The sequence below is a fragment of the Hordeum vulgare genome, chromosome 4H (assembly GCF_904849725.1).
Source record: "Hordeum vulgare subsp. vulgare chromosome 4H, MorexV3_pseudomolecules_assembly, whole genome shotgun sequence".
Taxonomy (NCBI): domain Eukaryota; kingdom Viridiplantae; phylum Streptophyta; class Magnoliopsida; order Poales; family Poaceae; genus Hordeum; species Hordeum vulgare.
The window spans coordinates 70,698,592-70,710,936 of record NC_058521.1 but is presented as its reverse complement, the minus strand read 5'-3'; the positions used below and the strand labels follow the sequence as shown (position 1 = coordinate 70,710,936).

General features: G+C 45.7%; 1 protein-coding gene across 2 annotated transcripts; it reads right to left on the bottom strand.

The window, feature by feature from the left end:
- Positions 1-400: 400 nt before the first annotated feature.
- LOC123447916 (probable magnesium transporter NIPA4) lies at positions 401-8,867 on the bottom strand. 2 transcript variants are annotated; one of them, XM_045124638.1, is made up of 9 exons: positions 8,544-8,866; positions 7,134-7,190; positions 6,338-6,428; positions 6,082-6,242; positions 5,855-5,982; positions 5,604-5,741; positions 4,782-4,874; positions 1,200-1,305; positions 401-1,117 (listed from the first exon to the last, which is right to left on the bottom strand). In XM_045124638.1, exons 1-9 carry the CDS (start codon positions 8,698-8,700, stop codon positions 927-929), a joined length of 1,122 nt encoding a protein of 373 aa, XP_044980573.1. In that variant the 5' UTR covers positions 8,701-8,866; the 3' UTR covers positions 401-926. The 2 variants fall into 2 exon arrangements, with proteins under 2 accessions (XP_044980573.1, XP_044980575.1); XM_045124640.1 differs by lacking the exon at positions 4,782-4,874 and having other exon boundaries at positions 8,544-8,867.
- Positions 8,868-12,345: the final 3,478 nt, after the last annotated feature.

The following is a 12,345-nucleotide window of genomic DNA, read 5'->3' as shown; positions in this document are numbered from 1 at the left end:
CTCGGTCTCCAAAATGCGCTACTCCGTATATAATCCATATTCAAATGTATAAAAGGACTTATATTTAGGAACGGAGGGAGTATAAAGGCGGGGGTATGTTAACTACCTTCTATATAAAAAAGATGATAAAATCCGTAGATGTTTCAGACAAAACTCCATGTCCTTGCACCAACTATTTCTAATTATTTTGGAAATCATCTTGGATCATCAAACACACCTTTCTGTGAACTTGCAGAGTATGGCAAAGATATGTACTAATATAAGATTGTAAACTCATGCACTACTTCCTGTTTTAGTCAAAATTAACTGCCCAGTGAACTGCATTGTTTCAAGACAAGGAGAATCAATGGCATAACGCAATGACCCAACCTCAAAAAATATTTACGATGAGACATGAGAATTGGGTTCATCAGCTGTCTGCCAAAACTTATGAATTGATACTTACACAGACAACAGTTGGTACCTAACTGGCAGCAATTTATGAGGTAGGTACAAGTAAAAATAATAACAGAATGAAGTTTGATTTTCCTATATAACACCTTCCTAAAAAATCAGATAAGCTCAAATTGCAGCATAACTGCTTGACTGTCTAAAAATGGAGAAAAAATGGTATAATAATAAATGATGCCACTGTATGTAAGTACACTTCATCCGGTTTTCTAGAACTTGTTGGTATTCCCGAGTAACTATCCCTTGACTGAACTCATGTTTGACAGCATCCCTCATTTCTCCTTATAAAAGGTGAAATCATCATCCCTCGTTCCTCATCCAGGAAGGAGCAAGGATAATACTATCAACTTATAATTTCCATAACCTCATTCTATCCAACAGCAAAGATGAGATAAAACCTCCAAGTTCAGTTCCTCATCAACTAATCCTGCCTGAAACTGTGCATGGCAAACTTCGCTTGGGCAAAGGAATATCCATTAGGTCATATTCAAGTCTTTGTATCTAAGAGGAAGCTCTTGCATTAGGTAGTGATTATCAGCCTTGGGAAGTGATAATGGCAAGGTCTCGTCATCCACACAATCTTGATATTTTAGTGGAAGAACCTCGATGGCAAATGCAGTCTGACTAGCATGCTTTGTTCGCCGTGTAGACAGAGTCGGCCCAGTACCTATTCAGAACAAAATCTCATTAGACATGGTAAGATTCTGTTTCTAATAAAGATGCGTAAAATGGCTAAACTCATGACATACTGTCATTCATGTCCTTCGTCTTGTGAAGGAGAAATGTCCCAGAAAGGATGGTCACGAAACCACACATCTCCGTCACAATCTGTGTTGGATTTTGCCGATCCCAATCCTGCATTTCAATGAGCTACGAGCTGAGGAGAAAATTCTGCCAGGATGTAGCTATCTTTCTATGAGAGTACCAGCATCAATGAAAAAATAAGGTATGTTGATCAAGATAAAAAAGCACAAGTCATCATGCATACATAACAACCACAGCAGCATTGCTTGGTAAATGGGTATGCAACTAGAACTTAAAGCATCCCCAGTTCCCAACATCCATAAATATGCATAGTTAAATATCATAGTGGTCCAATTACAATGCTCATGTGGCTTGCATTCAGGAAAAGGCAATAATCCTAAACTACAATTTCAGTGGCACTATATGCTCAGATGTCCATATCATTGTGACTCGTGAGAGCTATTTTCAGGTAAACCTCTACCGGGCCACTTAGGCGCAACTTATGACATAAATTTAGAATCGTGCCGCAGTCCAGCAGCAATGTTTGCAATATTTTACTTAAGGAAGTTCAGTTGGCAATAAGGGTGTTATGACCGGTACAACGTAACAACGGAGGAGGCCCAATGGGCAGGGTTAATTACGGGCTTAGCCCAAGTTATCTTACCTATCTTAGAGTCCAAGTTGTATTAGAGTCCAAGTTAGAGTCCAAGTTATCTAGGGTTTAGTGGAGGCTGTCCTCCTATATAAACACATGTACCCCTTCGATATTAAGCAGACAATAAACAATATATTCTGTTGTCGTCTCCCTCAGGAGACGAGAGCCCCAAACCCTAGCCGCCTCTCTCTACCTCTCACGCCGCGACGGCGCCCAACCGCCGGCGCCGGGTTTAGGGTTAGGGTTTAGGGTTTAGGGTTTAGGGTTTAGGGGTAGCGTTTTAGGGTTTAGGGTTTAGGGTTTAGGGTTTTTAGGGTTTAGGGTTTAGGGTTTAAGGGTTAGGGTTTAGGGTTAGGGTTTTAGGGTTTAGGGTTTAGGGGTTAGGGTTTAGGGGTTTAGGGTTTTAGGGTTTAGGGGTAGCGATGGACGCGGACAAGGTCGCCGCGTGGCCGATCCCGCGGTCACCGCGGGCGCTCCGCGGCTTCTTGGGCCTCGCCGGCTACTACCGGAAGTACATCCGGGACTTCGGCCTCATCGCCGCGCCACTGACGCGTCTCCTTCGACGCGACGCCTTCTCCTGGGACGAGGAGGCGACTACGGCATTCGAGGCTCTCCAGCGGGCGCTCACGACGGGACCCGTCCTCCAGATGCCGGACTTTGATATGCCGTTCATCGTGGGCTGCGACGCCTCTGGCATCGGCTTCGGCGCCGTCCTTCACCAGGGCGAGGGACCGCTCACCTTCTTCAACCGCCCCTTCGCCGCTCGCCATCACAAGCTCGCGGCCTACGAGCGCGAGCTTATTGGGCTGGTTCAGGCGGTGCGCCACTGGCGGCCTTATCTTTGGGGCCGGTCATTCCGTGTGCGCACGGACCACTACAGCCTCAAGTTCTTGCTGGACCAGCGCCTCTCCACAGTTCCGCAACACCAGTGGATCAGCAAGCTCTTTGGCTTCGACTTCACCGTTGAGTACCGCCCCGGCCGTCTCAACACGGTCGCCGACGCCTTGTCCCGCCGCGACACTGAGGATGTCGCGGACGACGTCGCCATGGCTGGCACTATCATGTGCATTCGCTCCGGGCCATCTTTCGCCTTCATCAACGACATTCGCCGGGCAACTTCGACGGCCGTGGACGCCCAGGGCCTGCGCCAGCGCCTTGACGCCGGCGAGCTGGACGCGCCCTGGCGCTTGGACGAGGGGCTACTCCTACATGGCCGCCGCATCTTCGTGCCCGACCATGGCGACCTGCGCCACCAGGTCCTGACCTTAGCGCACTCTGCAGGGCACGAGGGCGTGCAGAAGACTCTCCATCGTCTTCGTGCTGATTTTTACATCCCCGGTGATGGCGCGATGGTCCGCGACTAGGTGCGGTCGTGCGTGACGTGCCAGCGGAACAAGACGGGGACACTACGACCCGCGGGTCTACTGCAGCCGCTGGACGTACCCTCCCAGGTGTGGGCGGATATTTCCATGGACTTCATCGAGGGCCTTCCCAAGGTGGGCGGCAAATCCATCATCCTCACGGTGTTGACCGCTTCTCCAAGTACGCGCACTTCATCGCCCTGGGTCATCCATATACAGCCGCCTCCGTGGCGCGGGCCTTCTTCGACGGCATCGTCCGCCTCCACGGTTTTTCCGTCGTCCATCGTCAGCGATCGTGATCCCGTGTTCACGGGACATGTCTGGCGGGATCTCTTTCGACTGGCGGGCGTGAAGCTCCACATGAGCACGGCGTTCCACCCTCAGACAGACGGCCAATCCGAGGTGGTCAACAAGGTGATCGCCATGTACCTGCGCTGTGTTACTGGTGATCGTCCACGAGCTTGGGTGGACTGGCGTGGGCGGAGTACTGCTACAACATCTCCTATCACTCCGCCCTACGCACCAAGCCTTTCGAGGTGGTCTACGGGCGCCCACCTCCGGCGATGCTCCCTTACGAGCCTGGGACGGCTCGGTCCGAGACGGCGGGCGACTTACTCCGCACCCGCGACGACATTCTGGCTGAGGCACGCCAGCGTCTTCTCCAAGCACAGCAGCTGGCTCGGAAGTACTACGATGCTCATCATCGCGAGGCGGAGTTCGCGGTGGGCGATTGGGTGTGGCTGCGCCTCCTCCACAGGACCACGCAGTCTCTGGACCCGCGCTCCAAGCGCAAATTGGGACCTCGCTACGCCGGTCCCTTTCGTGTGCTGGAGCGTGTCGGCACACTCGCATACCGCTTGGAGCTGCCAGCTGGTTCTCGCCTCCACGACGTCTTCCATGTCGGCTTACTGAAGGCCTACCGCGGGGACCCTCCTGCAGCGACACCGGCCCTTCCTCCTACTTCGGATGGTCGCCTCCTTCCAGCTTCCGCACAGGTGGCGAAGGTGCTACAGGCGCAACAGCGTCGCGGCGTCTGGCATGTCTTGGTACAATGGACCGGCCTGCCAGAGGAGGAAGCGACTTGGGAGAAGCTCGACGATTTCCGCCAGCAGTTTCCAGATGTTCAGCTCGAGGACGAGCTGTTTGAGAAGGCGGGGAGAGATGTTATGACCGGTACAACATACCAACGGAGGAGGCCCAATGGGCAGGGTTAATTACGGGCTTAGCCCAAGTTATCTTACCTATCTTAGAGTCCAAGTTATATTAGAGTCCAAGTTGTATTAGAGTCCAAGTTATCTAGGGTTTAGTGGAGGCTGTCCTCCTATATAAACACATGTATCCCTTCGATATTAAGCAGACAATAAACAATATATTCTGTTGTCGTCTCCCTCAGGAGACGAGAGCCCCAAACCCTAGCTGCCTCTCTCTCTCTCTCTCACGCCGCGACGGCGCCCAACCGCCGGCGTCCCCAACCTCGCAGCCCGCACTTCCACCCCTACAACCTACGTCCGAGACCTGGTAGAACCCTAGCCTCTACCAAAGGGTGCACTGAAAACGATGCAAAATGTTACCTTGAACATTATCACACTGGCTATAATTGTTAGCGAGGTAAACATCACGTAATATATTGGTGAGACAACTGCTGTATTAAAGGTGTCCAGTGCCTGCAATTTACAGATGAAATAAAATGTTGTTGTTAACAATAAACATGATTTGCTTGTGTTAGTGGCTCAACAGAAAGAACTTTGAGTGCCAATACAAAACATATAATAACAAAAAGCAGCATGCATTGGAGAGTTGTTGGAACATTCCTAATTAACCGAAGCCCAGTTCCAACTCATGTACAAAAAAAATATTACATATTGAGGAGAATCACTTGCAGAAGGTAATGACCTTTTCTTTGCAAGGACCAAACACTAATACATGGTGTATTACTATATACTACTCCCTCCGTCTCAAAATAAGTGACTCAAAAGTGACTCAACTTTGTACTAACTTTAGTACAGAGTTGAGTCATTTTTGAGTCACTTATTTTGGGATGGTGGGAGTATTTTACTGTAAATCAACAGAATGAGAAATAGAGATAGCCAAAGCTAAAACTACAAACAAACAAAAAAACTCGCTCAATTAACGAGAAGGCCTTCTATATGACAGGCAAAATGTAAGGTGACCCCCCGTTGGCACCAAATGTGCATGTGACATTGTATGCAGAAATGCCAGAAATAGGCATCGATATTTTCTTGGGTGATATGATGGCTGACATGTTTATGCACTATTGAGTCTGTGTGTAACAGAAAAAAAAAACTTCTGCTCCCTCAAGTTCCTTATCCAGCTTGATTCACCAATGCACAACTCTATGGCATCAATAATAACACAGAAACTGAAACATTTACCTTGTTTAGATAGTTTATCTGGGTGCTTACGCAGGTAGCAACAATCAGAGCAAAAGCCCAGGTCTGAGGATAAAATAATTGGTTCACTCCCGAGAATGTTAACTTCAATGCAATTCCGAGAGCCTTTACACTCATAACCTGTTAAATTTTCACTATCAGATGGAAAATGGGATTCAGTGAAAATCCCATAAAGAAACCACAAGATGAATTATGCTATAGGCAAGAGTTATCTGTTTGGGGAAAACGCATACGGTGAGAGATCCTAGAAGAGAACAGACTCCAATGTACACCATGATGTTTGTTTGTCCATGTTGAGGGACAACAAAATATATAAGGAACAAGGCTGCCACCACTACTACGGTCGCATATGAAAGAAAAGCTGAGAAAACAAAGAAAACAATATTGAATCCATCTAGCATGTGAAATATGAATTAAGTTAATATTGGCATTGTCATCACTATGTTTCAGTTGTAAATACCTGGCTCAGTTGCAAGATCCCAAACTTCCCTTACAGAATCAATATCACGCTCCTGTGGAGCATGGAGTGCAATTGTGATCGATCCGACTACACAAAGAACACAACCAAGTATACCAAAGGTGTGCAGTTTCTCCTGTAGAATGGAATGAGCAAGTGCAGCACTGCAAACATTTAGAATGAACTGTTATTTTGGTTCAATAAGCAGCAAGCTAAGGAACATTATTAAGAGTTTTCTATGGAACTCCTACGACTGTACCTGATTATTATACTGAGTGCTCCAAGAGGAGTGACAAGAATAGCAGGAGCAAATGCATAAGCAGCAAAATTAGCTATTTCGCCAACAATCACTGTTCATAGGAGACCATGTGAGCAAACATTAGTCAAGTTTCTTTTGGTCAAAAGTATTAGTACATTTTCCTAAAAAACTGAGGCAGCAACTTTGCCAGCATAAAAAGATACTATACATACAAACATATAAAGCCCTGAAGTCCAATTCTGTCAAGTTCCACTCAATAATATTCAATAGATATTTGAAGGGAAAAATGGATCTCTATTCCCTAATAACAGCAAACAGCATTAAAGGACGTTCATACTGAAGTATCGCATTCCAATGATAAGAATTCATTTGCTCTCTAGCCACTTTCATTGTCCAGTATTGTGTCTAAATATGCTACATCTAGCTAAACCTTGTCAAAAACATGTTTCTTTTTCACTGCACTAATATCTGCCTCATTACAAAGTGTTAGTTTCTCCTATTATAAGTTACCAATATTAATCTCAACTCTTAAACTTAAAACCATCTTCGTGTGTATCTGTGTCCCTGGGGAAATGGACATTGCAGCCAACGTGAAGTGACACTGAGAGACACCAAAAATCTCATCATGGTCAGGCATTTAACAAGGAAGAATAACAGTGCGAAAATGATCAGACAAAACATGCTACGATTGGACGGAGAACACTTGTCCCAAATATGTGATAAAGCAAAGAAAGAAATATAGTATTAAAAATTAAAAAAGTGGCATGGCGTTTAGAAAGAATGGAGAGTGACTTACTAGAAATCATGCCTATCCACCAAAGTGGCTCCACTAAGTAAGAATACCCTCCATAACCTGTTTCATGTACATAAACACTCCTATTATATTCAGCACTAAAATTTGCATAAAGTATGATTAAATAATTGATGATACAAAAGAGCATTTGTCAGACTTCATGGTAACTAAACTGAAATCACCAGCAGACTTTGTTGCAAGGAATAACAAAACTATTCGAGTTTTACACCAAATAGTAAGCTGTGAAATTGATCATTTTAACCTGAGTATCTAACAAACTAAATAGCCACACTGATCAGCAGGACAACATAAAACACGGGCTGCTCTGAGATTTATTGGTTCTCTTGTCATTTTCGAAAACAGCGTGTTTGAGTCATTGTCTCTTGAACAGAATGTGCCAGTAAACCACTTCAATGTGCAAATGATCTCAACTAGTGCAGATCTATTCATGATTGAGGAAGCTCTATACAAGTAACAACACCCAATTTGACTTGAATCAATCCAACAAAACAGAAATCCAGGTAAAGATCAGTGACCCCATCAGATAGTTTGACCTGTAAGCTCGTGACAAGACATATTGCAACCCAAAGTTTCTATCTAAACATATTCTCTCCCAACGAGCCATCGATAATGGACGCCATCCATAAGCATATTTAGCAATGGAAGACAACTGTGGAAGGCCATCCCAGCCCCAGGCCATCCCAGCCCCAGCCCATCCCCACCCCCAAAAAAAATCTTCCAGACTCACTCATCTCAATTCCAACAAGAGAAACCCAAGACACGAAACAAGGGCGAGATCATGGACTGCATTTTCATGTAAGCTTTCGGATCAAAACCGCACAGCAAAGCAGCAAGAACGTCCAACGACAAAACCAAATCATTGCAGTCTTTTTCACACCGCAGAAAGAGAAGAGAATCAAGCCATCCAATTGCAACGGAAAGATGCGAGCCTTCGCTCTGGAGTCTGGAGTCAACTGGACTCCCCACGCGGCCAAATCTAGCGCGAAGAACGCGCCCCCCTGTCCGAAATTTACCCCTTTTTTCCAGCGTCAACTCCACTCCTCTGTTCTGACCAACGAGAGCAAGAAAAGTTCCAGAGAAGTTGCAATGATAGGCAAGCTCCATTGTTCCGAGGAATTTATTCGATTCGACTGGCCTGGACAGCCAATCTACCCGAGAAGAATAAGCCGCGCCACTCCTTTTTGTTTTTTACCACGGGCAGATCCCTCCCACCAACCAAGCAAAGAACAGCAACCAAAATCAAGCTCCGCTCGATTCCGCTACCCACTACCCCAAATCAGCCTCCCAATCGACCCCCTCGCCGACCAACCAACCCACACCGGCGAGATCCAGACGGCGGAGGAAGCAAGCAAGGAAGCAGTGGGGCCTCAGCCACTGAGTGGCGCAACTCACCCGCGCGGACGCCGGAATCTGCGGCCCGTCTGAGCCCCATCTTCTTGACGATGAAGCTGGCACCGATGAAGGCGCTCGACGACACCGCGAGGGCCAGGCCCTTGGCGTTGTCCGTCGACATGCCCCCGAACCCGGCCGAAGAGGAGGGCGCCGCCATCTCCTCACGAGCGCCTACGACTCTCGCGTGCCTCTACACTCCGCCACCGGCTCCGCCGTGTCCACCTACGCCGCCGACATGGGGAGCGGTGGGGGAGGAGTCGGAAGCGGGAGGGAAAAGCAAGGCGGAGGAACAAAGTAAGAATTTTAAGGTGAAGGGAGTTTGTGCGTCGGGGTCCTCGTCGAAACTCCTATTTGTGTTATGTTTTATTTAGTTAGGTGTCCTAAACTCTTAATCGATTGATTTGGAGAACTTGCTTCCTCTTTCGTTGTAGTTGGAGTTTTTGTGCTAAGATTGTTTTGTGCACTTTTTGAGTAGTGAGAAACATATGACAAATTGGTGTGTAGTAACTTTGTAGTAGTGTGATCTTTTTTAAAAATTATTTAGATTGCTTACCACATGTGTCACGTGGTCGTAGTAGCATGATCTTGATCACTATGGAATTCGACATAGTCCATTTCTTTAATTATATGTATGATACAATTAAGGCATTATATTAAGAGTTGCCTATATATAGTGCTTCATCAAATAAAGCAATTGTGTTACCAGTATGTATGTCCACTACTGATGTTATCTAGGAGTACTTCTAGATGTATTAAGTGCCACACTTTTTAATACCAATTCGTGGTCTTTTTCAAAATTATGTATATTCGTTTTAAATGTTTGGCTTCCTCAACTACACTTCCAATATTATGAAACTTGGCTTGGATCAGCGAAAGAAATTACTCCCTTCGTTCATATTGTCATGAAAGTTAATAAAGATCGAAGGGGGTAGTTTGTGATGGTAGGTGGATTTCTAGGTGCCTTGATTGGACGTATCTTTCCCATACTTTTATGATAACTTTCACATCTTAAAACATTTTTTAATGACGGGGAAAAGACTCGAGTCATTAGTGCTACATGGCACTCCTTGAGGCTAAAACACCCACTACTATGGAATTTCGATAAGCTAATAAGAGTAAGCATGTGTTCACTTTGCTATCATGACTTTTGTTAAGACATTTTTCTCATTTTGGCATTAAGGAATGATTGTATTTTTTTAAAGCAAGGAATGATTCTCTAAACACTACAAAAGAAAATGTATGAGATGATTTAGACTCACAGAAGCAAAGGCTTCTATACACAAAACCAACCCTCTTTCCAAATGTGAAATATGAAAGAAAAAGCATTACCCCTCGAGGCACAAAGCCCAACAAGAAATACATTTTTCATCTATGTGCCATACTTTTTTATCAATAAATAGTACGCTTCTTGGTGGCATGCTTTTCCAAATGTGGCGTAGTAAAATAGCATGTCAAAATTGTAATTACCCAGACCATGGAGGTTCAAAGCGCATCAAAAAATAAATCTTTCTCTTTGGTGTCATACTTTTTCATTAATAAACAGTACCATTCTTTCGAAATGTGGTGTGGTAAAATAGCATATCAATTTTTAATTACCCTGGCCTTGGAGGTTCAAAGTGCAAAACTCCCTGTAACTATGGGTGACTCAAAATAAATGAGTACCTCAGTGGCCACACCATGTGACTCTATCCACACAACGCAACGTTCATCTCACGGGCGAGGGAAATCAGTCGTCCAATGTTGCATCTAACGTCTTGTGATGAACGCGGGGCTTGGAACAAGCATGCGTGTGCGCTGCGCCGAGCCGTGTGGGGACATCGGGTCGGGAGCACGTGTGAAAGGATCGATATGGTTGACTAGAGGGGGTGAATAGGCAACTAACAATTTTAATCTTTTTAACAAATTAAGTTTAGCAACAAATAGGTTATCTAGATAAGCAACTAAGTGAGCAACCTATATGATGCTAGCAACAATAACAAGTAAGTAACTAATACAAGTAAAGGTAAGAAGTAACTACAAGTGGAACCGATGAAGACGAGGATGTGTTTCCGAAGTTCCTTCCCTTTGAGGGGAAGTACGTCTCTGTTGGAGCGGTGTGGAGGCACAATGCTCCCAAGATGCCACTAAGCCCACCGTATTATCCTCACGCCCTCACGCAATGCGAGGTGTCGTCATTACACTAGTGATGCCCTTGAAGGCACCTACCAAACCTTTACAAATAAGGTTGGGGCAATCTACACAGCTGAATTGGAGGCTTCCAACGAAACCATGAAGCTTCACCACAATGGAATATGGCTTCGAGGTGACCTCAACTGTCTAGGGTGCACAAACACCTAAGAGTAACAAGATCCGCGGGGGATTAGTGGGGGGGGTCAAATTCCTCTTGGTGGAAGTATAGATCAAGGCCCTCTCAAGAAAACCCTGAGTATCAACAAGTTTTGTTGGCTAGGGAGAGAGATCGGGTGAAAATGGAGCTTGGAGCAACAATGGGGCTTAGGGTTGGGAAAGGTAGTACCGCTCGTAAGTGGTAGTACCACCTCCTATATCCGCTCAAGATATGATGCGCACCTAGCTCAGAAGTACGAAGAGGTTCTGGCGCGGTAGTAACAAGCGGCACAACTACTCGCTGTGCGGTACTACCGCCATGTACTACCGCTCCAGAAACTATTAAGTCCGACACGAAAAGTGTCGAGACCCACGGACAGCGGCACTAGCCAGCGGAACTAGCTAGACCACTTCCACCCTGGATCGGTACTACCGCCGGCCATGGAGATGTTGGAAATATGCCCTAGAGGCAATAATAAATTAGTTATTATTATATTTCTTAGTTCATGATAATCGTTTATTATCCATGCTATAATTGTATTGATTGGAAACACAATACTTGTGTGGATACATAGACAAAACACTGTCCCTAGTAAGCCTCTAGTTGACTAGCTCGTTGATCAAAGATGGTCAAGGTTTCCTGGCCATAGGCAAGTGTTGTCACTTGATAACGGGATCACATCATTAGGAGAATCATGTGATGGACTAGACCCAAACTAATAAGACGTAGCATGTTGATCGTGTCATTTTGTTGCTACTGTTTTCTGCGTGTCAAGTATTTGTTCCTATGACCATGAGATCATATAACTCACTAACACCGGAGGAATGCTTTGTGTGTATCAAACGTCGCAACGTAACTGGGTGACTATAAAGATGCTCTACAGGTATCTCCAAAGGTGTTAGTTGAGTTAGTATGGATCGAGACTGGGATTTGTCACTCCGTGTGACGGAGAGGTATCTCGGGGCCCACTCGGTAATACAACATCACACACAAGCCTTGCAAGCAATGTGACTTAGTGTAAGTTGCGGGATCTTGTATTACGGAACGAGTAAAGAGACTTGCCGGTAAACGAGATTGAAATAGGTATGCGGATACTGACGATCGAATCTCGGGCAAGTAACATACCGAAGGACAAAGGGAATGACATACGGGATTATATGAATCCTTGGCACTGAGGTTCAAACGATAAGATCTTCGTAGAATATGTAGGATCCAATATGGGCATCCAGGTCCCGCTGTTGGATATTGACCGAGGAGTCACTCGGGTCATGTCTACATAGTTCTCGAACCCGCAGGGTCTGCACACTTAAGGTTCGACGTTGTTTTATGCGTATTTGAGTTATATGGTTGGTTACCGAATGTTGTTTGGAGTCCCGGATGAGATCACGGACGTCACGAGGGTTTCCGGAATGGTCCGGAAACGAAGATTGATATATAGGATGACCTCATTTGGTTACCGGAAGGTTTTCGTGCATT